This window comes from Aplidium turbinatum, chromosome 7, assembly GCF_918807975.1.
Source record: "Aplidium turbinatum chromosome 7, kaAplTurb1.1, whole genome shotgun sequence".
Lineage (NCBI taxonomy): Eukaryota > Metazoa > Chordata > Ascidiacea > Aplousobranchia > Polyclinidae > Aplidium > Aplidium turbinatum.
The window spans coordinates 26,985,775-27,011,826 of NC_137478.1; the positions used below are offsets into that span (position 1 = coordinate 26,985,775).

General features: G+C 39.1%; 2 protein-coding genes across 2 annotated transcripts in view; one reads left to right on the forward strand and one right to left on the reverse strand.

Annotated features, from left to right (window-relative positions):
- LOC145774011 (uncharacterized) overlaps nucleotides 1–1,792 on the reverse strand; it is a 35,205-nt gene extending 33,413 nt beyond the window's left edge. The window contains exon 1 of the mRNA XM_082585139.1: nucleotides 1,696–1,792. The gene's annotated coding sequence lies outside the window, so the exon portion shown is untranslated. The remainder of the gene's footprint in view (nucleotides 1–1,695) is intronic.
- Nucleotides 1,793–4,052: 2,260 nt separating this feature from the next.
- LOC145774010 (uncharacterized) lies at nucleotides 4,053–23,558 on the forward strand. The gene is made up of 15 exons (XM_082585138.1): nucleotides 4,053–4,982; nucleotides 5,600–5,749; nucleotides 11,289–11,497; nucleotides 11,784–11,955; nucleotides 12,194–12,364; nucleotides 12,467–12,717; nucleotides 13,373–14,147; nucleotides 14,883–15,020; nucleotides 15,291–15,470; nucleotides 15,823–15,985; nucleotides 16,217–16,334; nucleotides 16,618–16,841; nucleotides 19,308–19,555; nucleotides 19,726–19,788; nucleotides 22,350–23,558. The coding sequence occupies exons 1-15, from the start codon at nucleotides 4,140–4,142 to the stop codon at nucleotides 22,422–22,424; spliced, it is 3,780 nt and encodes a 1,259-aa protein (XP_082441264.1). The 5' UTR covers nucleotides 4,053–4,139; the 3' UTR covers nucleotides 22,425–23,558.
- The last annotated feature ends 2,494 nt before the right edge of the window (nucleotides 23,559–26,052 follow it).

Below are 26,052 nucleotides of genomic sequence, written 5' to 3' on the forward strand. Positions count from 1 at the left end.
ATTGCAGTTTCCGTTTTTCTGCAAACATTTTAAAATTTCCGGTAATGATCCTAAGAGTTTGCCGAAGTCGCTGATCGCAGTTCCGCAAACATTTTAAAAGGATTAGGGTTGATCGGAGTTTCCGCAAACATTTTTAAAAGGTTAGGGTTACGGTTGATTGGAGTTTCCGCAAACATTTTAAAATTTCTAGTAATGATCCTAAGAGTTTTCGTTTTTTTTGCAAAAAATTTTAAAATGTTCTTTTTTTAATTTTTACTTTCGATTTTTTCAAGGTACGAACTGACGGTACAAATTGTTCATGGTAAGAATTAGGTTGCATCCAGCCTATAATATTCACAATATATGGTAGGCCTAGATATAGCCTCCGCCTAAAATATATCTGGTTACATATTAAGTGTAAAATGCACCGAGAACAATATATATTTGTAGACGATGGTGAATCTAACGTGCACACTGCACCTGTAAAACAGGGTGCAACCTAGTTCGTACCCTGAACAGTTCGTACCCTCAGTGCGTACCCTGAAAAGATCGAGAGAAAAAATTAAAAAAGCCGAAGTCGCTGATCGCAGTTTAATAGCACAAAACCGAACTCGCTGATCGGAGTTTCCGCAAACAAACTCGAGGGTTAGGAATAGCGGAAACTGCAAAAAAAATAAAACTGTGGAAAAATATTTGCGGAAACTGCAATCAGCGATGGTTAGGGTTAGAGCATAGATTACTCTATGGTTAAGGTAAAGGTTAGCAAAAACTGTGGAAAAGTGTTTGCGGACACTGCAATCAGCGAGGGTTAGAGCATAGATTACTCTGTGGTTAGGGTTAGCGGAAAAAATGTTAGCGGAAACTGCGATCAGCGAAGGTTAGGGTTAGAACATAGATTAGTCTATGGTTAGGGTTAGCGGAAACTGCGGAAAAACGTTTGCGGAAACTGCGATGAGCGAGGGTTAGCCTTAAGGTAAGGGTTACGGTTAGCGGAAACTGTGATCAGCGACTTCGGCTTTGTGCTATCTTTCTCTCGATCTTTTCAGGGGGAAAATTTTAAAATGTTTGCGGAAACTGCGATCAGCGACTTCCGCTTTTTTCAATTTTTTTTCTTGATCTTTTCAGGGTACGAACTGAGGGTACGAACTGTTCAGGGTACGAACTAGGTTGCATCCTGTAAAACACATATCAATACTTAGGCCTACAGCTTCAACCTTGAGCAAGATATCAGAGAAAATTTCTGATGCAGTGGCTGAGACGCAAAGATATAACGCTAAGAAATGCAAAACATTAAACCAAAATAGTTTTTAGAGATCAAACTTAGTTAAGAAACTGATTTTATGGTAACTGGTCCATCAGCAATGTGCAATTGCATAGGTTAATTAGAAAATGTCTAGTTTTTGTTAACAATGTATTTTTTTACATAGCACTGTATCCATCGCATAAAAAGTTGGAACAAAAATGGAAGTGTATGATGAATATGAAGAAACATAAACAATGTGATTAACTGATTAATGTGCAGTTGTTCATTTGACATATTTTCTATAATGCAGTCATAATTTCGCGGGACTTTGTTTGGAGGCAATGTTCCCCTTTGCATCTCTAATGAACCACAAAAAAAATCATAAAAAGACAAAATATCATTCTCTTTTATATAAATAAAAATTGAAATATAATAAAACATACCACACTTGTAATTTTCATGAATTTTCTTACCTTATTTGTAGACAGAGTATTGGATAAATAACCTTGTTTATCGTGATTATTCAACCTTAGTCAATCCAGCAAACACAACCAGAAGCATCAGTAATTTCTACGGGTGACGACACGTGTTGTCCAAACGAATACAGAGGTCTGTGAAGTTGAGAATTTTGCAGTTTAGAAGAAATTACTTTGTTCAAGCAAAATTGATATCAACGGTGAAAGATTCTTATTAAAAATATTTTTAAGATTCAAAAGCTTTTTTATTCACATCAACAGAAGAGTAGACATTTTTTTGTTAAAAAAAGTTGATAAATCAAACTGTACAATTGTTTAGGCACCCGTACTTTTATGACGTCATTACTTGGTTTGTTTTAGTTTTAGAAAGAAACATCCCGCGCTCATTCCACCAAAAGCAACAGATTAGCAATCTGTTTCGTAAGTTATTCTTTGATAATTTGATTTCCCCATGTATATTTTATTGTCAACACCCTGGGGGTTTTATGAAGAAATAGCAATTGAGGTTTTTTGGTCTACTGTATTAGAACTTGGCAAAGCTGACAATAAGACTGAATATCCACCGTCTTTATTTTTGTCAACGATTGAAGTGTTGTGAAAATAATAATATTCTCAATTTAAAATGCCCTGGGTCGATCCATGGTTGTAGAAGGCTGTTAGCCTATTTTTGCAAGACATTACCCGTACATGGATGAAGAAACTAAGCATTGACTAAAAAATGGGTGATTTAAATGCAACAATAGACTAGTAGAGAGAGAGGAGAGTCTGTAAATGTGCCAATTTTTTGCAAGTAAAACACAGTTCATAATTCAAAACTTTTGATAGTATTTTATTGTGTCAAAGCTAGGCAATAATTGTTACAGCTTGCCTGCATAAACATAGCATAGAATGTGACTATCGAGTTAACAGAGATATCGACAATCTAGAGATGACTCAGGTTTATTAACCAAAAAATTGTAAATTTCGGCTTGTTGAGCTAAACAGTCAGTACCGGTACCGTTGTTTATTCTTAAGGCTTCGTTAATGCATTTTCATTGTTACACATCAAACTTAATAGCTTCACTAAATTTAACATAATTTTACAATCAAACACAAAGAAAAATACAAACAACTTATTTGTTCTTGTGGATCCCTGTTCATGAAGTTAGTTCTTGGTTCTGAGCTTCAGAGACAGGGGTGGGTCACGCGGAATCGATTGAGAATGCAAGTTGGGTGTTTTAATGCTTACTTTGCATGTTGAGGCATAAGGGCCTCTGCTGCATGTTAGTGTGTTGTAACAGAGCAAACAGCCAACCATGTCATCTTTGGTTGTCCCATGTACCGGTATTATTTGTACCGGTACCATGTACCGGTATCGGTATTATTTGTCCCATGTACCGGTATAACAGGCTATCTGATAAAAAAATTGGCAAGAAGCTGTCCAGTTCTGTTGGAAAGTCAACATGAAAAGTTTGTTTTTTCAAAGCTGGGCAGCTTGAAATCTACAAGATCCAAATTGTTTACAGGGGGTGCAACCTAGTTCGTACCTTGAACCATTTGTACAGTCAGTTCGTACCCTGAAAAGATCGAGAAAGAAAATTAAAAAAAGCCGAAGTCGCTGATCGGAGTTTCCCCAAACAATTTGAAACAAACTCGAGGGTTGGGGTTAACAGAAACTGCAGGAAAATGTTTGCGGAAACTGCGATGAATGAGGGTTAGAGTATAGATTAGTCTATGGTTAGGGTTAGCGGAAACTGCGGAAAAACATTTGCGGAAACTGCGATCAGCGAGGGTTAGAGCATAGATTACTCTATGGTTAGAATTAGGGTAAGGGTTAACGGAAACTGCGGAAAAAATTTGCGGAAACTGCGATCAGCGAGGGTTAGGGTTAGAGCATAGATTACTCTATGGTTAGAGTTAGCGGAAACTGCAGAAAAATGTTTGCGGAAACTGCGATCAGCGGACTTCGGTTTTGAGCTATTTTTTCTCTCGATCTTTTCAGTGAGAAAATTTTAAAATGATTGCGGAAACTGCGATCAGCGACTTGGGCTTTTTTTAATTTTTTTTCTCGATCTTTTCAAGGTACGAACTGACGATCCAAACTGTTCATGGTACGAACTAGGTTGCATTCGTTTACAGGTACCGATACCTCAGTTGTTTGACCGTGAGAATGTTTTAGTGTGATAGCTCAAAGATGAGTACCGTAGGTCAGAAAAATACATTCTTTAAAGCATGAAAGTGAGACTTCACTCTCTACTTTTATTATTATTTAAAATCAATTATGACTTGTGTGTTTAAAAATAATCAAGAAAACCAAAAAAATGCATTTGAATTGAGTTAACCTATGCTTTTTGAACATACATTTTAGCCACTTTTTAATCTTGTAGCTTTGAAGTCGTGTGCCCTAAACCATATTGTTGCACTGATTTAATTTATTCATTTTTTGAATACTAAATTATATCATGGAAGCTGAGATTTTGGCTGAGGAAACCCAAACAATGTTAAAAGAAAATGAAGATACACCCGGGGAGACTAAAGATAAAACTGAGGAAAGTGAAGCTACACCTGTAGGAACTGATGATAAACCTGGGGAAACTGAAGCTACACCTGTAGAAACTGATGATAAACCTGAGAAAACTGAAGCTAATCCTGTAGAAACTGATGATAGACCTGGGGAAAGTGAAGCTACACCTGTAGAAACTGATGATAGACCTGGGGAAAGTGAAGCTACTCCTGAGAAAACTGAATCCACATCTGAAGAAGTTGAAAAAGATGTAGTAAGTGATAGTATGAAGATTGAGCCAGTGGAATCTGATGTTACTGCTGAACAAATAGTCTCTGATGAAGTAACAGATGTTGCAAATAAAGATGCTGCTGAATTTTTAGCAGAACTTGAAGATGAAAAAATGGATGTTGATGCTCCATTGCGTGAAGTTTCTGAACCACAACAAAGCACTGATGCTGCCCAAGAGAACAATTTAACAGAAGATCTTGTTCTTCACTTTGAAGATGATGCTATGTTATCAACCGAAGTCACAGAAAACCCTCTTGAAACTGTTGAGCAACATTTGTCAGAAACCATTGCTGCTGCACAAGAAGAATCAAATGATGATGCTTTAACAAATAGAATAGAAGAATTGATACAATTGCCTCAAGATGCAAGCACTGCAGTCTCTGCCCCAGCAGTTTCCCTTGAACCAGAAGAATCATCTATGGTTGAGAAGAACGGCAGAATAGAACAACAAGTCACAGATATTTTAGAAGAAGCTACAAGAAAGATTGAACCAAACAAATGGAAAGCAAAAGCAAGTTTATAAGAAGTTATATTTTTTTAAATCTTTAATATAGTTATCTATTGTAGTTTATTTATTTATCCTTTTAAACAATTTACACTATGTGAGCAAAACTAAACCACAACACCACAACATTTACACTTTTGTCATTGCGATATATACAAACATGCAAACATTTTTGGCTATGCACCAGCACCTATCCTTTGCCAGGCACCTGAAAAAGAATTATTCTCTGGCCTTGCATATTTCGATGTATTGTAAATCAATTTTTTATTTGCTTTATTGAGGCTAGATGCATGGCTAAAAACATCACCATTTTTGTTTTGTTTTTGTGTCATCATTGTTACTTAATTTCATTTGCCAATTGTTAAACATAGCCACCTCTTTACAAAGACTACTATTTTTTGCTATACAAGTTAACTGACTTGGAATATTTTTGTCTTTAGAATCTTTTGTTTGCTTGTTGTACGGTATCATATGATATTTTTTTTCTCTGGAAATATCATATAGGTTTCATCACTTTCATGGTTTATTGTTGGATTCATAGGTCAAATGTTTATACATATTTTTACAGATTACGGAAGACACGATGGTTTTTAGTAATTATTTTTTATTTCATTTTTGCACAGGGTGGTTCCTTTAGTCTTGGCGTACCTGGATTGACGTTTTCAGCCCAGAACTTGAAAGTTGCAAATGATGGAACGAAGATGGTGCAAATCCACCAATCCCAAATAACTGCCAATCAATTGGAAGCATTGCAGTCTAACCCAAACATAAAAGTATTTAATTGTTTGTGTTTTTCATATATTTTTCATAATTTAAATACTGCAAAATGCTGTGAGATGTCATAAATATTATGTATGTATATCCATCTCCATTGTATCCAGTTTAATTGGACAGGACTTTTTTCAAAGCTGTTGAATTTCAGGAGTATTGGATTTGCTGAACTGACTTAGTAATACGATATAGGACTTTGGTACTTTTCGTCCCCCCTTCTTCATTTTAAACCACCTATTAAAAACTGATCTGTAAAACATCTATATACCGGAATGGCCCGTTTTGGTGAGTCCGATTCGGTGAGCCCGATGCCTATTCGGTGATTTTTTTAATTTTTTTTTTTGTAATTGTCGGGTACCGTAGCCTAATTATCATTGCCGTTTTAGGGTTAGAGGTTAGGAACTCACCGAATCGGACTCACCAAATAGTAGCAGACCCTTATATACGGTATACATATAGTAGGCTATTGAACCTGTGAAACATTTATTTGTACCTTCAATTGTATATACTTAGTATTTCTGCTGGGAAATTGCTTTCAGCTCCATCATGTATAGTCATGGTCACTGTGTTTTAATAGCAACAGCTATCATAGCCGGAATGGCCCGTTTTGGTGAGTCCGATTCGGTGAGTCCGATTCGGTGAGTCCGATTTGGTGAGTCCGATCCCTTAACGGGGGATTTTTTCATTTTTTTTTTTAAATTATTGGGTACCGTAGCCTAATTATCATTGCCGTTTTAGGGTTAGGGGTTTGGGGTTAGGGTTAGAGCAGGGGCGGGCAACTTCTCCAGTCGGCGGGCCAGATATGGGAAAATGAAGTACTTGGCGGGCCGGATTCATGAATTGCTACATAAATCGCGTATTTATCTACTTAGACAAGGAATAAATCGTATGTAATGTAAACTTGAAGTTTAAAGCATAGAGATCAAAAACAGTATATATTTAACGAATTGATTAACAATTAGCGTAATGTACTTCAATAGCTGCTGAAGTCAGTGAGACATCTGTGGTCGATTTCGGTAACACTTTCATTGCAAAGCAAACATTACGTTTCTTGGCAAAATCCATGAGAAAATATTTATTGTAAATTCATAATCTAATTTTAACCGAAAACAAAGAAGCTAAAAACACAAAGAACTGAAGAATAACTAACACTCACTATTATTTGCATACGTTCCCCGTTTAATTATTACACTAATTAGCCAAATTTCACTTTGATCTATTTTTCCGGCTTGAGGCGAGGTTTGAGACTGAAGGAGATTCTTACAAGGGACAAAGAAAAAGAATGGAAGGGCCCGTTTATGACTTAACATAACATGCTTGTCACTTGACTAAAAACCGAAAACAAAGAGTCAAAGAACACAAACAACTAAAGAATAACTAACAGTCAGTATTATTTGACGTAGTAAGCAAGTAGTGGGTGATTGCGGCAGAGTGTGGCCGCGGGCCACATTATCATGTAAAGACCGGGAACTGTCTGCGGGCCGCTCAAAATCCCGTCGCGGGCCGGATCCGGCCCGCGGGCCGTATGTTGCCCGTCCCTGGGTTAGAGGTTAGGAACTCACCGAATCAGACTCACCGAATCGGACTCACCGAATCGGACTCACCGAATAGTAGCAGACCCATCATAGCTGCCTAGGAGTGCAAGACCTTTGCTGCCATAGGCGCCTAACCCGTGGGGGCCCGGCCCCCACGCATATTTTTCCGTGGGGGCAACTTTTATGCTGTATTGGTACATAAAACAATAGATAAACTAGCGATCGGCAGCAGGAAAACATTTTTTAAATGCACACCACAACAGCTTCGCGATAAATAATCACCAGAACGAGCAGCGATGCTACAATCCCACACCAGACAACAAAATCTGTCATTTTACATTGATTTAACGTCTGCAGACGCACCCAAAAACAACACAATTTGCTACGTAGACACGGAGCGTGCGTTTAGCTTTATGCACTTGCAAACAGACTCGATGTCGCTTTCGAAAGTCGAAACCTCTGCAGTGAATCGCTCGCTGTGAAAATGAACTCGAAGTCTCGGCCCGAGGTAACCACTAACATTAACCAACGCAACAAGGGCTGGTGCAAACCGCATTGCGCACACACGACCGTTGCCATAGAAACTCGATCAAAGGCGGGAATATGTGCATCTTTTGTTTCATCTACAACACGAAAACCGGCGTTTGACAGCGAATTAAAAGCAGGTCAGTCATAAGTTGCGACATTGTAGTGAAAAGAGAGAAATGTCAAGCGGAAAACTTAATCAAACGTCTCTCCGTAACTATTTTCAAGGGCTGTTTACGGATGTCAGCCACTTCTAAATTTATTCAAGGTGACGTGCTGTTGAATTGATGTAAACATGAATGATTTTACTTTCAACAGGTATATTTTCAAGCGTATGATCAAGTTAGTATTTGCATTCCATTTTCAAAACATTGTCATTCCATTAATACAGTATACCAGGGGTGGGCGAACTACGGCCCGCGGGCCGCATGCGGCCCGCGAGACCATTTTATGCGGCCCGCCGGCACTTGCAGAAACTACTACTCATCACTTATTGTTTTAATTAAACAGGTTACATGACAAAATATTATTCCATTTCCGAGTGTGTTTTTCTCTTCACTTTCAGTGCGTAAACACACACACGTTAGTCGCGCATGTATTGCAACATGCTCTCACGCATTGTTTGATGCAATTGTTTGATCATAAAATACAAATACGGTAGCGGCTACCGTAGGCCTACCAGCAGTGGTGCCACGAGTTGTGTTTTAGCACAAGATCTTGTGTTTTTACTTTAGATCTTGTGCTCTTGTGCTTTCCAATCAATTTTTGGCTAAATCTTGTGTTTTTTAATCAAAGTCAAATTAACTGTTGCTACCATGGTTTGAGTTTGGTAGAGAATTAAGGACTGGCACTAAAAGGTTTTGGTAACTAGGTTTTTGGTACCGTACTTAGGCATATTGACCAATTTTACACATTGAGTTATCAAGCCTGACAAGATTAGCTAAAAATTTGATCTGAAGAGAGTACGATATGTGCTCATCGCCTGACTCAGAGGTTGTGTTGCTAGATAACAAGAGCAGCGAAAAGAGTACCGTACATCAGCATTCAGCATCAAATAATGACAATCATTCACCAAGTCCCAAAACAAAAAAGTGGTATAAACAGTCTTTTAATCGTCAATGGTTGAATGATCCTGATTTTAAAAGTTCGATACAAGAAGACAAAACTGATCGATATTATGTAGCTTTTTGTAAGATTTGTCATATAAATTAAAGACCTCGAATTGAAAGAGAGCAGTGATTTAGTAAGCAATTATCTTCTCTCAACTGTTGATTTCAGAGTCATATGTTATTTTTCAAATTGGCACAAAATGGGTCGCAAAGGTTCAATTTTGCAATCTTGTGCTTTTGCATCCAAATCTTGTGCTTTTTTTTCTTAAATCTTGTGTTTTTTCCAAATTTGCTGTGGCAGCATTGCCTACCAGTACTTCTACTTTCCTCCAAATAGCTTTTCATTGTTATTTGAGACGCACTGTTTAATGTTTTCTACTTCGACAGGATTTTTGTTAAATAAAAGATTTATATTTTTACTCTGTTAAAATAATAAGTGCTGTTAAGAAGCGAAAGATTGAAGACGAAAGTCGTGTTTTCAATAAGGAATGGACTGTTAAATACTATTTTATCGAAATTGGGAATAAAGCAGTTTGCTTGTTGTGCTTGAGTCCGTGGCTGTTTTCAAGTACAATTTAAAAAGACACAACCAAACCAGAAGATTGTGAAAAACTGTGAACAGTTGCACAAGTCTCATTAACTTTTGTGATGATGATTGCATAGCTTTAAACGTAACTGAGTGTGAAATACAAAAATTGTGTTTAATATGAATATGCGTTTATTTACACACCGGGTAAATTTTCCTATTTGTGACGAGAGTGTGCGGCCCCCCGGCTGCAACATTTTTTCATATGTGGCCCTCAGTACAAAAAGTTTGCCCACCCCTGCAGTATACCTTTTAGTAAACCTTGCTTTTCGTCTCGTGTTTCATGCTAATAAATCTAGTTCGTTGCTGAACTTTATGTTGTGCTTAGCTTAAAGAGTCGCAGTCCATCAACCTCTAGCAGACGCATGGCATGTGTTTGCTTAACCGAAGTGATCGAGTTTTGTTTATAATAAATTAACGATAGGTCGAACGTAGCGATAACTCCGAGTGTGGCAATAAAAGTAATCTTAGTGTGACGGCATAATTACGTCATCGATCTGCGTGACATTTTGCTGAATTTACGTTGCTGCTGATGAAACACGCTTTCGCCCCCACGGTCAAAAAAATAGTTAGGCGCCTATGTTTGCTGCAGCTGGATAGTCTGTGTCTAGTGTACCTGTATGTGTGAACTGTCAGTGTCAATGGCTTGTGGTGTATGCTTTGTGTTTTCAGTATGGGATTTTCAGTTTACATTTCATCTAACCTTGTTTGTGTTTTCCTTGCCATAATATACTCAGTTCACCTGTAAACTCATGAGCCGTGAGTGATACTATCAGCTGCTGACCTCGCGAAAACGTGTCAATATTTTTTATTTTGTTGCTGTCTTAATTTGTTGTGTTCAGTTTCATCATACAAGCATTTGGTCAATCTGTGTTGGTGTTTTGAGCCAATTTTAAGTATTTTTAGATTATTTGGTTATTCTGTACACCATGTATAACACATTTGGTTTTTAAAATGCTTTTGTCTATTTTAGCCCAAATTATGTCTGGATATGTTGAGATTAAAAGATTTAATGGTTTGGATTTCAGGCTTGCAGGAGTGTAAGTATGATCGGAATGGCCCGATTCGGTGAGTCCGATTCGGTGAGAGCCTTTTTCGGTGAGAGCCCTATTCGGTGAGTTTTTTTTTTAAATTATTGCGCGCCGTAGCCTAATTATCATTGCCGTTATAGGGTTAGGGGATAGGGGGTTTTTGGGGTTAGGGGGTATGGGGGTTTTTGGGGTTGGGGTTTTTTGGGGTTTGGGTTTGGGGGTTTTTGGGGGTTGGGGTTTGCGGTTTTGGGGTTAGGGGGTTAGGGTTTTTTGGGGGTTGCGGTTTTGGTTTTTTTTGGGGTTTTGTGGTTTTTTGGGGGTTTGGGTTTTTTGGGGGTTTGGGTTTTTTTGGGGGTTTGGGGTTTTTTGGGGGGTTGGGGTTTTTTGGGGGTTTGGGGTTTTTTGGGGTTTGGGGTTTTTTGGGGGTTTGGGTTTTTTTGGGGGTTTGGGGTTTTTTGGGGGTTTGAGGTTTTTTGGGGGTTTGGGGGTTTTGGGGTTTTTTGGGGGTTTGGGTTTTTGGGTTTGGGGTTAAGGGTTTTAATTAGGCTACGGTACCCGATAATTTTCAAAAAAAAATTCAAAAAAATCACCGAATAGGGCTCTCACCGAAAAAGGCTCTCACCGAATCGGACTCACCGAATCGGACTCACCGAATAGTAGCAGACCCAAGTATGATACAGGATGTCCAATCTTTATTGTGGAAAAAAAATTATTTTCAAGTTAGTATAATACTAAATATCTTATTTTTGATGAAGGTTGTCTTTCGTCACATATCATCTGGAAAGAGCTTTACTAAGCCGCCAAAGAATTTGTTCTCTGCCCCAAAGAAGAACGGAGTCAAACGTAAACATGACGAGCAAGATGTCGATGATTCCATTTACAATTTTGACGATTTCGATGGGGACATGTCATATGATATCCAGCCAAAACCCAAAGTCCCAAATATGGGTGGTGGAAATGCGAAGTAATGTCAGCTATAAATATTTCTGGCAAGATTTTTGTTACAACCTCACTGAAACAGTATAATACTTCATTTTCTCGTTTGCATGGGTATGGGAAGGTAAACACAAAAATCACCTACCCAAATAATCCTTACAAATTCTCTAACTAAACAAAAGTGGTCATTGGATTTAAGAAATCACTGAATCGATTTTCTCCGAAAAAAGCAGTCTTCAAATTGGGATTTCTCCGAAACGAGCCATTTCAATATAAATGCATCGGTTTTCAAATTCAATTCTATGGGCTTTCAGGTATGCTAGATACAACCCGAATGTTGGTTTCAAGAGGAAGGTAGGCCGTCCACGGCTAATTCCTGAGTCAGACATGGCCGATAGTGGAATATACTCGAAGCCAGTGCTGCCGGCGCAAATTCAGCTTACAGACGCTTTGGTGAAGCTGAACAAACCTGGTGCAGTTTACACGGTATGTTTCTTATCTTCTTCAATCACTCAGTCAATGTTTTACTTGCACGGTAATTTGAAGTCCACTTGGTTAAATGCGGTTACCAAACGATAACTTGACGTTTTACCGGTTAAACCATCCTGGTGTCCAAAGAAGCTTCAACTTGAAATCTAGCAGCTGCTGTTTGAACTCAATCGCATATCTCTTGTTTTAAAATAAATTCATTTCAATTTGTAAGAATAATTTTGTCATCAACCAGGTCAAAGTCCATGTCAAACAAGTCACGCACGACATTCTTATAAACATGGAATTAAATCCCAAATACAACATTGTGTTGACTGCGAAGCATGAGGTGCCGCCGGAGCACAGCTTGGCCGAATTAGTCAAAGAATGGGAAGAAAAGGAAACACTCGGTCAGCCACAGCAGGAGGTGGGTTTTATGGCCTGATTTAAAACGTAACTTTTGATGTTGTTTTTGATTGTATTTTTTGCAATTTGTAAACTTTAAATGGTAAAATGGTCTTTAAAACAGGAGCCCAAAGTTGAGCCCTCTGAAACTGCCCCAATGGAAGATGAAGTTACTGCTGCCCAGAGAATTGAAATGGAGCAAGAGAAAGAACGACAAAAGGAAGCGCAAAGAATTAGAAAGGAAAAGCAACAGGCAGAACAACAGAAAACACAAAAGTTGATGGAATTGCAAAAGGAAAAAGAAGAAGCTGAGTTGTTGTCGGCAAGTTTAGCAGAAACGAAATCTCGCTCTGGTAGAATCAGAAAACCTTCCAGGTTTGTTGTTTTATAATTATAACACTAATATAACGCCATATCCATACTGCAAACTATGCTCCTGGGCGCTGTACATGACGATGGTAATAAATAATACGGTACCTGCAGTCATAATGTTCAGTGAAATAGAGTGTTTTTAGGTGAGTTTTAAATTCATTGAAATTTTTAGCTTTACACTAATATGTAAACAATTCTAAAACTAGCAGCAACGACTGGGAAACTGCGCTTCCATATTGGGTCTTACTTAAAGGGTTACATTATAGCAATTGATTGCGAGAACGCTAAGTTAAATTGCGTGATAAATAACATAACGACGCTGTTAAAACACGTTGCACTTGTAAAAGAACGTTAAACGTCACATTGAATTTTAATATTTACACGAGCCTGCTCTTAGCGATTGTTAATACTTTTGATATTTGAGTGAGGTTTAAGTAAAAGCGTGTTTTTATGCTTTATTTTCAAGCTCTACGAATACCAATTGGTGCATGGGTTGTTGAAAATTGTGTGATTGCTATCCACTTCGCCCTATATCTTTTTTATACAAATGTAAAGTTGTTGGATCAAGTTTTGGACTCGCTTTACACGGAGCTTGGGAAGCCTTGTTTCCTGTAACCTGTTATAATATACACACTCACACACGCGCATATTTTTTCAGGTTTAGTTTGGATATTGCAAGAATGACAAAAAGACATAGCCAACATTTCGAAGGGTCGCCCGATAAAGATGCAATTAAGTCTCCAAAGCCTCCTCCAGTCATAAAACCATCCGTCGCAAAGACTCCTCCATCTTCCAGCAGCGCAAGCAACGATTCTTCAAAGAAAAGAGGACGCGGTCGTCCAAAAAAAAACAAAAATTTGACAGGTGGTACTTCTTTAAACGATTCAATTCATGAAAGCGAAGACGTGAAGAAAGTGACCTTAAAGCCATCTTCTCCAGCGATTAGCTCTGGACCTGTAGTGATGTTGTCTCCTGCGGACAAACGGGAGGCCGACAAACGACTTCAGGCAACTTCTCCTGTTCAGAAAGAAGACAAAGAAACAGAGAAACCTGAAACACCGACCGAGGAAAGTGCACCAGAGAAAGACGTGACATCTGAGGAAAGTGCGGACGGTGACACAGTCGTAGAAATCCAAGACTTGGCTTCAAAACCAGACGAAGCGACAACTTCCCAATCTTCCAAAGACTCCGATGAGCCTATGATCATCGATGAACCCATTCCTGCTGAAGATAACCAAGAAGAAAAAGAAAAGACCGAAAACCAAGACACACCGCAAACCAATGAACCAGCAGACGAAACAAGCCCTGAAACTGATACTAAAAATGAAAGCCCGTCGGACGTTTTAGCAAGAAAGCTGTCGAAAGAATCTAATATTGCTGAAGCCAAAAATGCTGAGCCAACAACAACGAATGATGGTTCATTAAAAGATTTCGTAAGTACTCTTTATGACATAAGCTTACGCTTTATGAACTGTTAATACGCACTGATGATTTTCTGCGCTACTGTTCGTGCAGTTTAGTGCTATTGTTAAATTAAATTAGCCTCCCACCCTAGGCAAGGAAAGGAGCCTCCGCCGCAAGGTTATGACGCTAATGTTGTTGGGGTTTCTTGACAGCGAGCACATTAATTCTACCATTTTTTCTTAACTGGTTACTAATTTCTAAATGAAGCGTAGTGTTGTCTGACCGTGAATTACAAAGCAATTTATCTTAGAACTACATTTAGATTTCTGATCTAGCATTCGTGGTAGCTATGTTGAACTGTTGGTATGAATTTTATTTCAACGTTCTTATAGACATGCCGTCAAACTTCTAGCGGAAGACTTTTCTCTCAATACTTCAATGACCTGAAACCACAGTAAACGAACGCCATTGATGAAACAGCCTAGGTCGTATTGGTGGGGTCTGGCTACAGATCAGCTGCGTAAATTTGATCACTTGAAAACACAGAAAAAAATTCACGATCTTTTGAATTGTTCAAGTATTCCAGACAGCAAATCAGTCGATTTATACATTGGTTCAATGTCTGCAGACGTTGAATCAATATAAAAAAAACGACTGATTTGCTATCTGGGATATTGTATCATAGCAAACTCCAATAGGTTTCTGCTTTTGGTAATCGTTGTCAGCAAACTCTACTTTGTATTTTTCTACTGTTCGTTTTGCAGGTTGAAGAAGAAGGTGATGTTGACAACAAGTACAGGCTTCGTAAGCTGCTGCAGCAGTGTTCTATTGAGGAAATACGGAGTGTTGCGATACCTCGAGCGCTGGACATCATTTCTGTCGGAGATTTTTTCTTACATAAAGTAAGTTCGGAGAACAAACTTTCCATGATGAAGATTGATTTAGAATCTTCTGGAAAGATTGGCGCATTGAACTGCTACGTGAATAGATGCGGTAGATAAAAGGCCGATTTTGAGATGCTCGACTCGCAGTAAATAACAACGCAGTTTAACGGCTGCAGGATGAACGAAAAAAAACATGATTCCCGGCACCTCACACACAAGAACTGAAAGAGAAAACGATTGCAATATTTAACTTTGTGCTAACTAGTCATTTATGTTGTTTTTACTCAGGCTGGCCAAATGTCAAAAAAGAACGTGCACTTCCCTTCGTTGTACAGCCAACTTGAAGATCTACACACTTGTGTGGAGAAGGAATCGATACGATACAGCACCTTGCTGAGGCGTGCAAATAAAGTCGGCGGTGATAGGCGGATGGAAAAAGTTATTTTAATGCCAGTTTATAATAAACAGGTACACTGCAAGTCTTTTTTGTCTTCCGTACAAGAAATCCAATTTTAAGAGGTTTATTTTCAGCGTGGGCACTGAAAACACTTGTTTTCTTTCGCGAAGCTGCTTTATTCATTTTTTTTTTGTAGTATCCAGGCTTACGCCCGGTGGTTGAAGATTTAGATCAAGTGGACAGGGAGGCAAAGAAGCCAATCCTCGTGTCCACCTTTAGGCATATCTATAAGTGTCTTCAAGACATAGCACGTGCTCCTGAGCGGTGTCGAACTGGCACCCTTTTACGTGCCGTACTAAAGCTCTCACAACTCGGGCTATACAGCTGACACCTCCATTCTATCATTCTTGGTATCTATTCTAGGCCGCTGAGTCCTTGCATATCAGCAGCAGCAGTATCGATGCTCACATCGGGGGAATTTATCAAAAGCCAACCACACATATGATAGCCGCCAACTCCTTCCGCATGAACTGCAAGATGGAACCGCCGGTACATCGACTCAAACTGCCGGAACTCAACGACCGAAGTAACTATTTGCAGCATTACCTTCGCGATTAATTTGTAACTGACGAAAAAATTGTTGATAGATCGGCTTATTTCTGTACTTCACAACGCTTCAACTGTAATTGTGCACTTGGCCTTTTTCAAAAATACTCACATCATGAAATTCCCTTAACAGTCTACGTGAACATACCCTGTGAGGTCGTGCTAACTAGCTTAAAATAGCAAAGTCATAACGTAAAACTCTCGTTTGCAGACCAAGCTCGCAAGAAACGAGGCGGTGGAATGTTCACACCACCCCAGAGATTCGTCACTAAGCAAACTGTAGCGGATACCTCAACCATCAATCGTTCTTACACGACTAATAGGCCAAGGTAACGCGAGGGTACTGTTGCTATGGCTGTACATTTGTACAATCATGCCAAATGTAGCAAATATTGCCTCCATGAAACATTTCATTTTCTTTCTGAGTCAAGTACGAATCATTATTATCAATGGACACGTTTCATTGAAGATTAGATCTGTGCGGTTCAAACTCGTCTGAATATGTCAAGAATGACTCGCCGACAAAACATTTAAGGGCTCTTGCTTTGGTTGCCATCTATTTCATACCAACGCCACTAGTCACATATGTTCATTCGGCTCGCTCACTTACAGGGGCTCTTGGAAACGTGGTTATCAAGTCCGCAAACCAAGTTACCTCGCCGAGCAGGTGAGAGCCAACAACTCGGCAACACTGCAAGAACATGCACGGATGCAACTCGCCAACCGCTACCAATCGCATCTTGTCGCCAAAGAATCCTCGATCCTGACTTCAACTGTCATTGGGCCCACGACGACAACGTCTGTGCAAGCCGGCCAGAAAACCCTTATCAGTCCAGGTAGGTTCATCTCAAGTTGTGCGGTGGTGAAGTTTTTTACGTCTCTCCACAAACGTTAATTTTTAAACACGATCAAACAAAAGTAAAAATACGATCATACAATTGTAGAGACGATTGTTCTTCTGGCAAACATCGAGTCAAAGTGTGTTTGCTTTCTGAGCTTAGTTTGTTGGCTGGAATTGAGGTTGCCAGGATGCATGCAATAGAGCAGTGTATCTATTAGGGTGTTTCATTTTTTCACCATTTTTGAAATTCAAAATGCCTGGGGTTCCATCTGGTGGTATTTGGGGAAAAAAGTTTACACCCCAATTTTTTTTCAATTATGACGTCATATTGAGGTGGTCCACGAGGTTTGAAATTTTTGGGCCTCAAAATCTCGAAATTTGGCCGTATCTTCGGAACCGCTCATCATAGATCGACAAAATTAGTATCAAAATGCGCAGAAGGGTCGGTTTCCTATACCTGATGTAGATAATATTAAGGTCTATCTGCTTCAAAAAAAAAGTTATTTCAAAAAATCTGATTTTCGGTCTATTTTCTCCTGATGAACAGGGATCAGGTGATCAAAATAAAAGTTTTTCTGTATTTTTTCATCTTGGAAGCTGTTATTGCGTAATAATAGTTGGTATTAAGGTTTCAGTACTGGGCTTGTCCAGTCTTGCTATCTGGTTAAGCAAAGCCCCATCTTACAGTGCTCCGGGACTCTTCTTGGCGCCGTCCACAAACAAAATGACATGGGAAAGATATATTTCGTTTATATGGAACATGCATTAAAGGGTATGAATATCATGACCAACTTCATCATTAAAATAATTGACCAGTCGAGTATTGACTCCGGACTTTTTCCCTGTGTTGAGAGCAGTCGTATCAGCCATGACTGAATAATGAATATACTTGGGATAGGTGAACTCTGCAAGCCTACTGGATGATGGTGTCAAAAATCAGTTCTGCAATGACCGACACACTTTTGGGAAAAGATTTAACAGCAAGCACACTTGCACACTTTCGTGCTTCATGCCATTATCATCAACAAGTTAGCCAAAGAAAACGTATCGACCTACTTTATCGACAATGCGCCCATCATAACATAACTGCATGGCAGAAGCTGAGTTGAGAAGGTTCTCACTTTCCATCAGAGATTTTTCTCTCGTTTTTTGTCGTTGGCGGTATACTGTCGAAGGTGATGCAGCATTGCAGCTACTTGATCTTTTCCAAGAACCGACCTCATAAGATCTGACTGCTGGCGTACCGAAGTCATCCTACGATCAGCAAGTACACAACTTCTATCATTTATGGAAAAAGAATGTACTTTCTTGTACACTTTTTCCTCAAACAGCTGGTTTCAGAGGCTCGTATTCCTTATCATCTTCCCAATTCATATCACCATCAGAGTCGCTTTCGCTACTGTGTAGACATCTAACTACTTCATTTCTTTTTCTCTGTTTCAAACATAGTAGTGCCGATGCTTTGGCAGATTGTATGCCAGAAGTGCTAGGTTTCTCTGTTTGCTAAGCACTGGAAGACCAGCTTCGTTCCATATGCCAACTACATCTTTCAGCAGTTCATCTTTTAAATCTTTGAAATGGGGTATTTTCTTCAAAAACTTAGGATTACTTTCGGCTACTTTCTTCCTCAAGTAAAAATAGTGACTGACTATGTCTGAATTCACGGGAAGCACATTTCTCTCCAATCCTTGAAGTTTTGTATCGACTTACAAATACCTGACCTGAATGCCGTAATGACACTTAATCTAAAGCAGGGGAGCAGCATACCTCTTCCTCAACGGTTACATTAATATTATAATAGTAATACCTTCAAATTACTATTTCATCTCTTGCAAAACGAACACGGACTATTATTACGCAATAGCAGCTTCCAAGATGGAAAAATACAGAAAAACTTTTATCTTGATCACCTGATCTCTGTTCATCAGGAGAAAATAGACCGAAAATCAGATTTTTTGAAATAACTTTTTTTTTGAAGCAGATAGACCTTAATATTATCTACATCAGGTATAGGAAACCGACCCTTCTGCGCATTTTGGTACTAATTTTGTCGATCTATGATGAGCGGTTCCGAAGATACGGCCAAATTTCGAGATTTTAAGGCCCAAAAATTTCAAACCTCGTGGACCACCTCAATATGACGTCATAATTGAAAAAAATTTGGGGTGTAAACTTTTTTCCCCAAATACCACCAGATGGGACCCCAGGCATTTTGAATTTCAAAAATGGTGAAAAAATGAAACACCCTAGTATCTATCTAGTGTTCTCTTTTTCAAAGACCATTTACAAATTACGTATTTTAAACAAAGTGAAAAACTATCGCGATGCCAAACTAACATGCTGAATACTTAGTAAATGAAATTGAGCTCGCTACGTTTACAAACTCTAAGTGTCAATATTACTTCTCGAATATTTCACATGAAACACTTGGGCCGGTTTAACGAAGCCAATTATGCTTCAGGAAAGCAAGTAGTAACAACAGAAGGAGACTCCACTGCCCAGATCAACGCCACACTTTCCTCAGACTTGACCACACCTGCTGGCAGCGAACCTACGCCAGAAGAAGGCGCCACAGTGGTATCTGCTGAAGACGGGAAGCAGCTGGTTGCCATAGGCGATGGCCAGTACGTCGAGCTCCCAGAAGGTTACACATTGATCCAGACAGACGAGGGTTACATCATCGGCCAGCCCGGAGCGACCTTTGTTCAAGTAAAGACGCTTTTTAACATTTTTTTGTACTGCTGGACATCACCAGTCAGCAAAATCCATCTCTTTTACATTGATTCAACGTCTGCAGTCGTTGAATTAGTGTTAAAATGTCGGATTTTTCTGTTTGGGGCGCACGAGTTGCATTGCTGAGAGGTGTTTCATTTTTGCAGGGAGATGACGGAAATGTTTATATGACCAGCACAGAGGATGGAACCACTGAAATGACTGACCAGGTAAGCTCCGTTGCATTCTTTCCCACTTTAGATTTGTAAAGATGGCTTCCGCAACTTTTTTTTCGCTTTATTATTCGTGACCGACAAACAAAAGTTTACCCAAAATTGAAGAGTAAGTGTAAGCAAACGTAAAAACAAAGCCTAGGTTTATTGCAAGTTTGTAAGCACTGGGTTGTTTTGATTTTAAACCGCCTAGTGTATGATTGATTGAGTCTTTATCCTCAGAAAGGGAAAGCTTCTTGCAAAGCTTAATCCTGGCGGTTGCGCATACTTGTAGAGTAGGGTGTTTCATTTTTTCACCATTTTTGAAATTCAAAATGCCTGGGGTCCCATCTGGTGGTATTTGGGGAAAAAAGTTTACACCCCAATTTTTTTTCAATTATGACGTCATACTAAGGTGGTCCACGAGGTTTGAAAAATCTGGGCCTCAAAATCTCGAAATTTGGCCGTATCTCCGGAACCACACATCATAGATCGACAAAATTAGTATTAAAATGCGCAGAAGGGTTGGTTTCCTTTACCTGATGTAGAGGATATTTAGGTCTATGTGGTTCACAAAAAAACTTATTTCAAAAAATCTGATTTTCGGTCTATTTTCTCTTGATGAACAGAGATCAGGTGATCACGATAAGAAGTTTTTCTGTATTTTTCCATCTTGGAAGCTGCTATTGCGTTATAATAGTCCTTGTTGGTTTTGCAAAAGATGAAATGGTAATTTGAAGGTATTGCTTTTATAATATTAATGTAATCGTTGAGGAAGAGGTATGCTGCTCACCTGCTTTAGATTAAGTGTCATTATGGCATTAAGGTCAGGTATTAGTAAGTCGATGCAAAACTTCATGGAATTGGAGAGAAATGTGCTTCTCCTTAATTCAGATATAGTCAGTCACTATTTTTACTTGAGGAAGAAAGTAGTCGAAACGAATCCTAAGTTTTTGAAGAAAATGCCCCATTTCCAAGATTTGAAAGATGAACTGCTGAAAGATGTAGTTGGCATATGGAACAAAGCTGGTCTTCCAGTGCTCAGCAAACAGAGAAACTTAGAACTTCTGGCATACAATCTGTCAAAGCATCGGCACTGCTATGTTTGAAACAGAGAAAAAGAAATGAAGTAGTTAGATGTCTACACAGTAGCGAAAGCGACTCTGATGGGGAAATGAATTGGGAAGATGATAAGGAATACGAGCCTCTGAAACCAACTGTTTGGGGAAAAGTGTACAAGAAAGTACATTATTTTTCAATAAATGATAGAAGTTGTGTACTTGCTGATCGTAGGATGACTTCGGTACGCCAGCAGTCAGACCTTATGAGGTCGGTTCTTGGAAAAGATCAAGTAGCTGCTGCTGCATCACCTTCGACAGTATACCGCCAACGACAAAAAACGAGAGAAAAATCTCTGATGGAAAGTGAGAACCTTCTCAACTCAGCTTCTGCCGTTCAGTTATGTTATGATGGGCGCGTTGTCGATAAAATAGATCGATGCGTCTTCTTGGGTCAACTTGTTGATGATAATGGCATGAAGCACGAAAGTGTGCTTGCTGTTAAAAATTTTCCCAAAAGTGTGTCGGTCACTGCAGAACTGATTTTTGGCACCGTCATCCAGGAGGCTTGCAGAGTTCACCTATCCCAAGTATATTCAGTCATGGCTGATACGACTGCTCTCAACACAGGGAAAAAAGTCCGGAGAATACTCGACTGGTCAATTATTTTAATGATGAAATTGGTCATGATATTCATACCATTGAATGCATGTTCCACATCAACGAAATATATCTTTCCCATGTCATTTCTTTTGTGGACGGCGCCAAGAAGGGTCCCGGAGCAATGCAAGATGGGGCTTTGCTTAACCAGATAGCAAGACTAGACAAGCCCAGTACTGAAACATTAACACCAACTATTATTACGCAATAACAGCTTCCAAGAGTGGAAAAATACAGAAAAACTTTTATCTTGATCACCTGATCTCTGTTCATCAAGAGAAAATAGACCAAAAATCAGAATTTTTTAAGTAACTTTTTTTCTGAAGCAGATAGACCTTAATATTCTCTACATCGGGTATAGGAAACCGACCCTTCTGCGCATTTTGATACTAATTTTGTCGATCTATGATGAGCGGTTCCGGAGATACGGCCAAATTTCGAGGCCCAAAAATTTCAAACCTCGTGGACCACCTCAATATGACGTCATTATTGAAAAAAATTTGGGGTGTAAACTTTTTTCCCCAAATACCACCAGATGGGACCCCAGGCATTTTGAATTTCAAAAATGGTGAAAAAATGAAACACCCTAGTGTAGAGGCTTTGAACCACTGACGCAGGCCCTGTCACCGAGATTGACAGAGTGAAGTTTCCGATTGTTGCCAGGGTTTATTCCATCCATTAGATGCCGCTGAATGGAGAGCAGTCCTTAACGTGCGTTGCTTAAGCGCACACCCCGATAGTCGAACCAGTGCCGCTTGATCTTGAAGCTTCTTCGTTTCAGAAGTCACACGCTAAGCAACTGAGCTATGTTTATTTATAAACATTATTTCATGATCTAATGTTGCTGACACTTTTACCTAGGTCCTCACAACAACAGCAAATATCAGTGAAAGCCAGCCCGGTGATCAAATCCTTGACCAACTGACCCAAGGGTGAATCGAAATACCGATGTGTGGCATGAGCCACGCCTTGGAGAGAAGAAAAATCCTTTCAGATCCAGCATTCAACTGGCTTTGGTCACAATTGAAGATGCCGCAAACACTGTATTTTGTGGAGGAGCGCGGTTGTTGAAGTCTTTCAACAATAGATCAGTGCTCCACAACATGATTAGCCATTTGTGTATTTATCAATCATTCCCGGTCGTGAAGCTGTCACGTATAGCCTAGATTTTTATTATGAGCCGACACAAGCGTAAGTGCCCTGCCGTGGTTAAAAGGCTAAATTAGTGTTTGATCAGAATCACAAGAATTGATTGTCATAATCTTGTTTTCTGTAGCTAGCTGCATCTGCCCTGGACTCCCAACGCATTTCCCGTCAAAATATGTTGTTTTTCCAAAAGCGTTATCTGCCGTCGGGTGTTTGCACCACGCCAACTACAGAAGGCGATTCTGTATCCCAATAGTTCCTAAGATTTCATTTTGTACAATTGCCTAAATACACTTCGCTCCTATTGCAACTAATCATCCCCTTACGAAGTATGCTTCAAGGTCAAGCAGATGTTGCGATAATTTATCACCAGAAGATCACAGTCTACTATTTGCATTAGTGCCAGACTGGAAAAGTACCATAGCGGCCTTGTGCCGTATAACTTATCAACGAAAAAATGCGTTTTCCAATTTATGCGATCCAGTTACATACCTCCGTCAGACAACTGGAGGGGTGAACAATGTTGTATTGCACGACTGGAGTGTAAACTGCGGAGAGTCGCACATATTGTTACGCAACGACCAAAGAAACTTAATTTTGCGATATCCGCTAAACTTACAGATTTTCCGGACTGCAACATGTTTCAAAACAACTCACTATTTCAATGCGTATCAGGCTCGGATGCCAATGCTTCAATGTACATAAACTAGTTTCTATGATGTTCGATTGTGTTACGGTGTTTGTTGTTGCAACAGTGCCAGAGCCGATTTTAAAATAAATGTACATATTTCTCTACCGGATAATTCTTCCAACTAACTTGAAGAAACGAGGTATCAGCACGCAAACCGATTGATGAGTTTGTATTGTTTACATTGCATAGATGTAATACTGTAAGAAGAATTATAACACAGACAAATTACAGTGGTACCGAAGTGAAAATTAGGAAGTGCTTTCAGGCAGAACTTTGATGGGCAGTTTACAATGTAAACTTCCCACTGTAGGTTCGCTTTTAATTTGTTTTGCGACCCAGTTCTGGAAGCCCTTACTTCAAGATACTGTACTGCATGAATAAGGAACACACACAACGATTTTACGGTAAATGTTGACTGTAAACGCTATGGACGAGCCTAAGCATTACCATTGCTAAACGAAAAAGTACCGATATATGTTCGGACAGGAATTTTCTCAGTGAGTCAGAAACAGCAACATTTAACGTTTCTATACGCATTACGCAGGCCTTACCAACGTTCAAGCCTATAGTAATGACTGGAGGCTGATGTAATTTCGAATATAGCTGAGGCTAAGCGCATTTTTTTTTCTTTGAAAGAGTGTAAGAAAAATTCACCATCCGGTTTCACTAGCAGTAGTTACGTTAGGCGTTTTCATACTTGAGGCCCGTTGTCTTAAAGCCAGTTTTTAAATATATTTCAGCATTGGTAAACTGTGTTGAAACCACCGGGTAGCAACTTTCCAAAAGGTACCATTAAAAAATCCCCTTTGAGCAACAAAGGAAAACGTAAATGCTAGCTAAATTAAGTCATTGGATTGCCAGTTGCTGATTTGGCGCAGAGGGTTAGGGCGATGGTAGTCATTTCATTGACCTGGATTTGATTCCCACCACTGCTATTGCTCTTTTTTCTTCTGTAATTACCAAACAAAGTTCAAAGGGGATTTTTTAATGGTACCTTTTGGAAAGTTGCCACCGGGTAGTGCAGTCCATGGGGACGCCGGTTTCACTGATAGAAGTGTTGCCAATTTCCTTTCGGATGTCCAGCACAAGTGTCAAAATGGATATCATTATTTGCATGGTAGTAGCAGTACAAAGTGGCACAAGCAGGGTTGCATTCCTGGGGGGGCTCAGCCCCCCGAAATACGAAAAGGCTTGATGTAGGGGGGGCTCGTTCAAGCTTCCATTTTTCAGCTTTTCTGGCTGAACAACAACTTCTCGACTGAACAAGTAACACTTTAACAGCTTTCTCACAACAGAACTGCAAAAAAACACGACCATAAGTTGATAGCAATCGCCGTTTTCCCTGATTAGGTCCCATATAGTTAGCTTATTCTATCATGCAATCTACATGTAGCCTACAGTAAATCAAGCTTTTTGCAAAAAGGGCAATAAAGAATGACATAACAAGTTTTGTGGCTCTTTTGACATTTTAGATGTCCGCGTGTGATGTGACTTTTGCATTGAATAGCTTTTCCCACCCATGTGCCCTAAAATTTAGGCTATAGCATTTTTACCAGGAATGTTTTTGCGTAGCCTACTCACCGTAAAAAATAGCAGACCTCAAAAGAATTAACTTTATCCCTCCGAATTCATCAAACAATCAATTAACATGATTGATCTTTGATGAGATAATCCAGGGGTGTGCAACCTTTATTACTGGAGGGCAAGATATAAATATCTGGGTGACACCGCGGGCCGCACGTTATTTAACATATGCTTTCTAGTAGTTGCAGGCACATAAAAGTAGTTTTTTTGTTTTTCATGTTATTCTTATGACATTATTAAGAGTGATCTCCTTCCAAAAATAATAAGTTAATACGCATAAACGCAATTTCTGAAGAAAACTGCTATTCAAATTTATTGTCACACCGTCTTTAAACGAGTTCAGTGAGAAAATTACAGCTGGGTTCTTTTCCCGACGACCTTTTCCAAATTTACTTTAATTGAAGTGCTCGCAATTCGAAGTCCATCTTCCAAGTGTTCGTCCGTCAGAATCGATCAATATTGAGATTTTACGACGCCCATTTTAGAAAAAAATTGTTGGCACAAATACCTTGAGCCAAAAAGAGCCATTTTGGAAGCCATGAATTTTTTCAGATGTGGAAAGTCATCTTGGTTGAGATGTTTTCGGTTAAAATCGCCAAGATTCATTTCTAAATACTTTGCTTTCAAATCCGTTTTCTCTTGAAGATCAATTAGTTCAAGTTAGATATCAACTGGTGCTTTGTCAATGTCTGTGTTGAATGGCGAAGAGAATATATCAAACACATGTTCATGAGCAAAAATGGGAAAAACCAACTGAAAAAGGTGATCTGGTACTATGACACTTCTTCAAATGGGCGATCTACCTAATACATTATTACATGATTTATTACATGATTTATTTTCTTACATGTTCATGAGATTTGAAGTCCTTGAAACGAGCCAAAAATCATACAATAATTTTTCAAGTTGGTCTGCAAATTTAGTTTTCTTAAGATTCATTTCATTGTTTTTCAAAGTTGGAAAGTGGAAAAGATTTCCTGTGTGTAGGCTTTCCAAAGTCTTAATTTGTTCATAAAACCTTTTATGTGACCATTCATTTTATTCGCATTTTCGCTGCAAACTTGTATTGAGATCATTCAGGTGCGTAGTTATATTCCACCAAGAAAGCTAGATCGCCTTTCCAATTTTTGTCTTCCATTTCAG

What these genes read in the sequence shown, in the direction of transcription:
- LOC145774010 (XM_082585138.1), top strand. Translation starts at nt 4,140, where the DNA reads ATGGAAGCTGAGATTTTGGCTGAGGAAACCCAAACAATGTTAAAAGAA. An exon ending in GAAAACCCTTATCAGTCCAG is followed by an intron (nt 16,842 to 19,307) that starts GTAGGTTCATCT and finishes ATTATGCTTCAG; the next exon opens with GAAAGCAAGTAGTAACAACA. An exon ending in CCGGAGCGACCTTTGTTCAA is followed by an intron (nt 19,556 to 19,725) that starts GTAAAGACGCTT and finishes TCATTTTTGCAG; the next exon opens with GGAGATGACGGAAATGTTTA.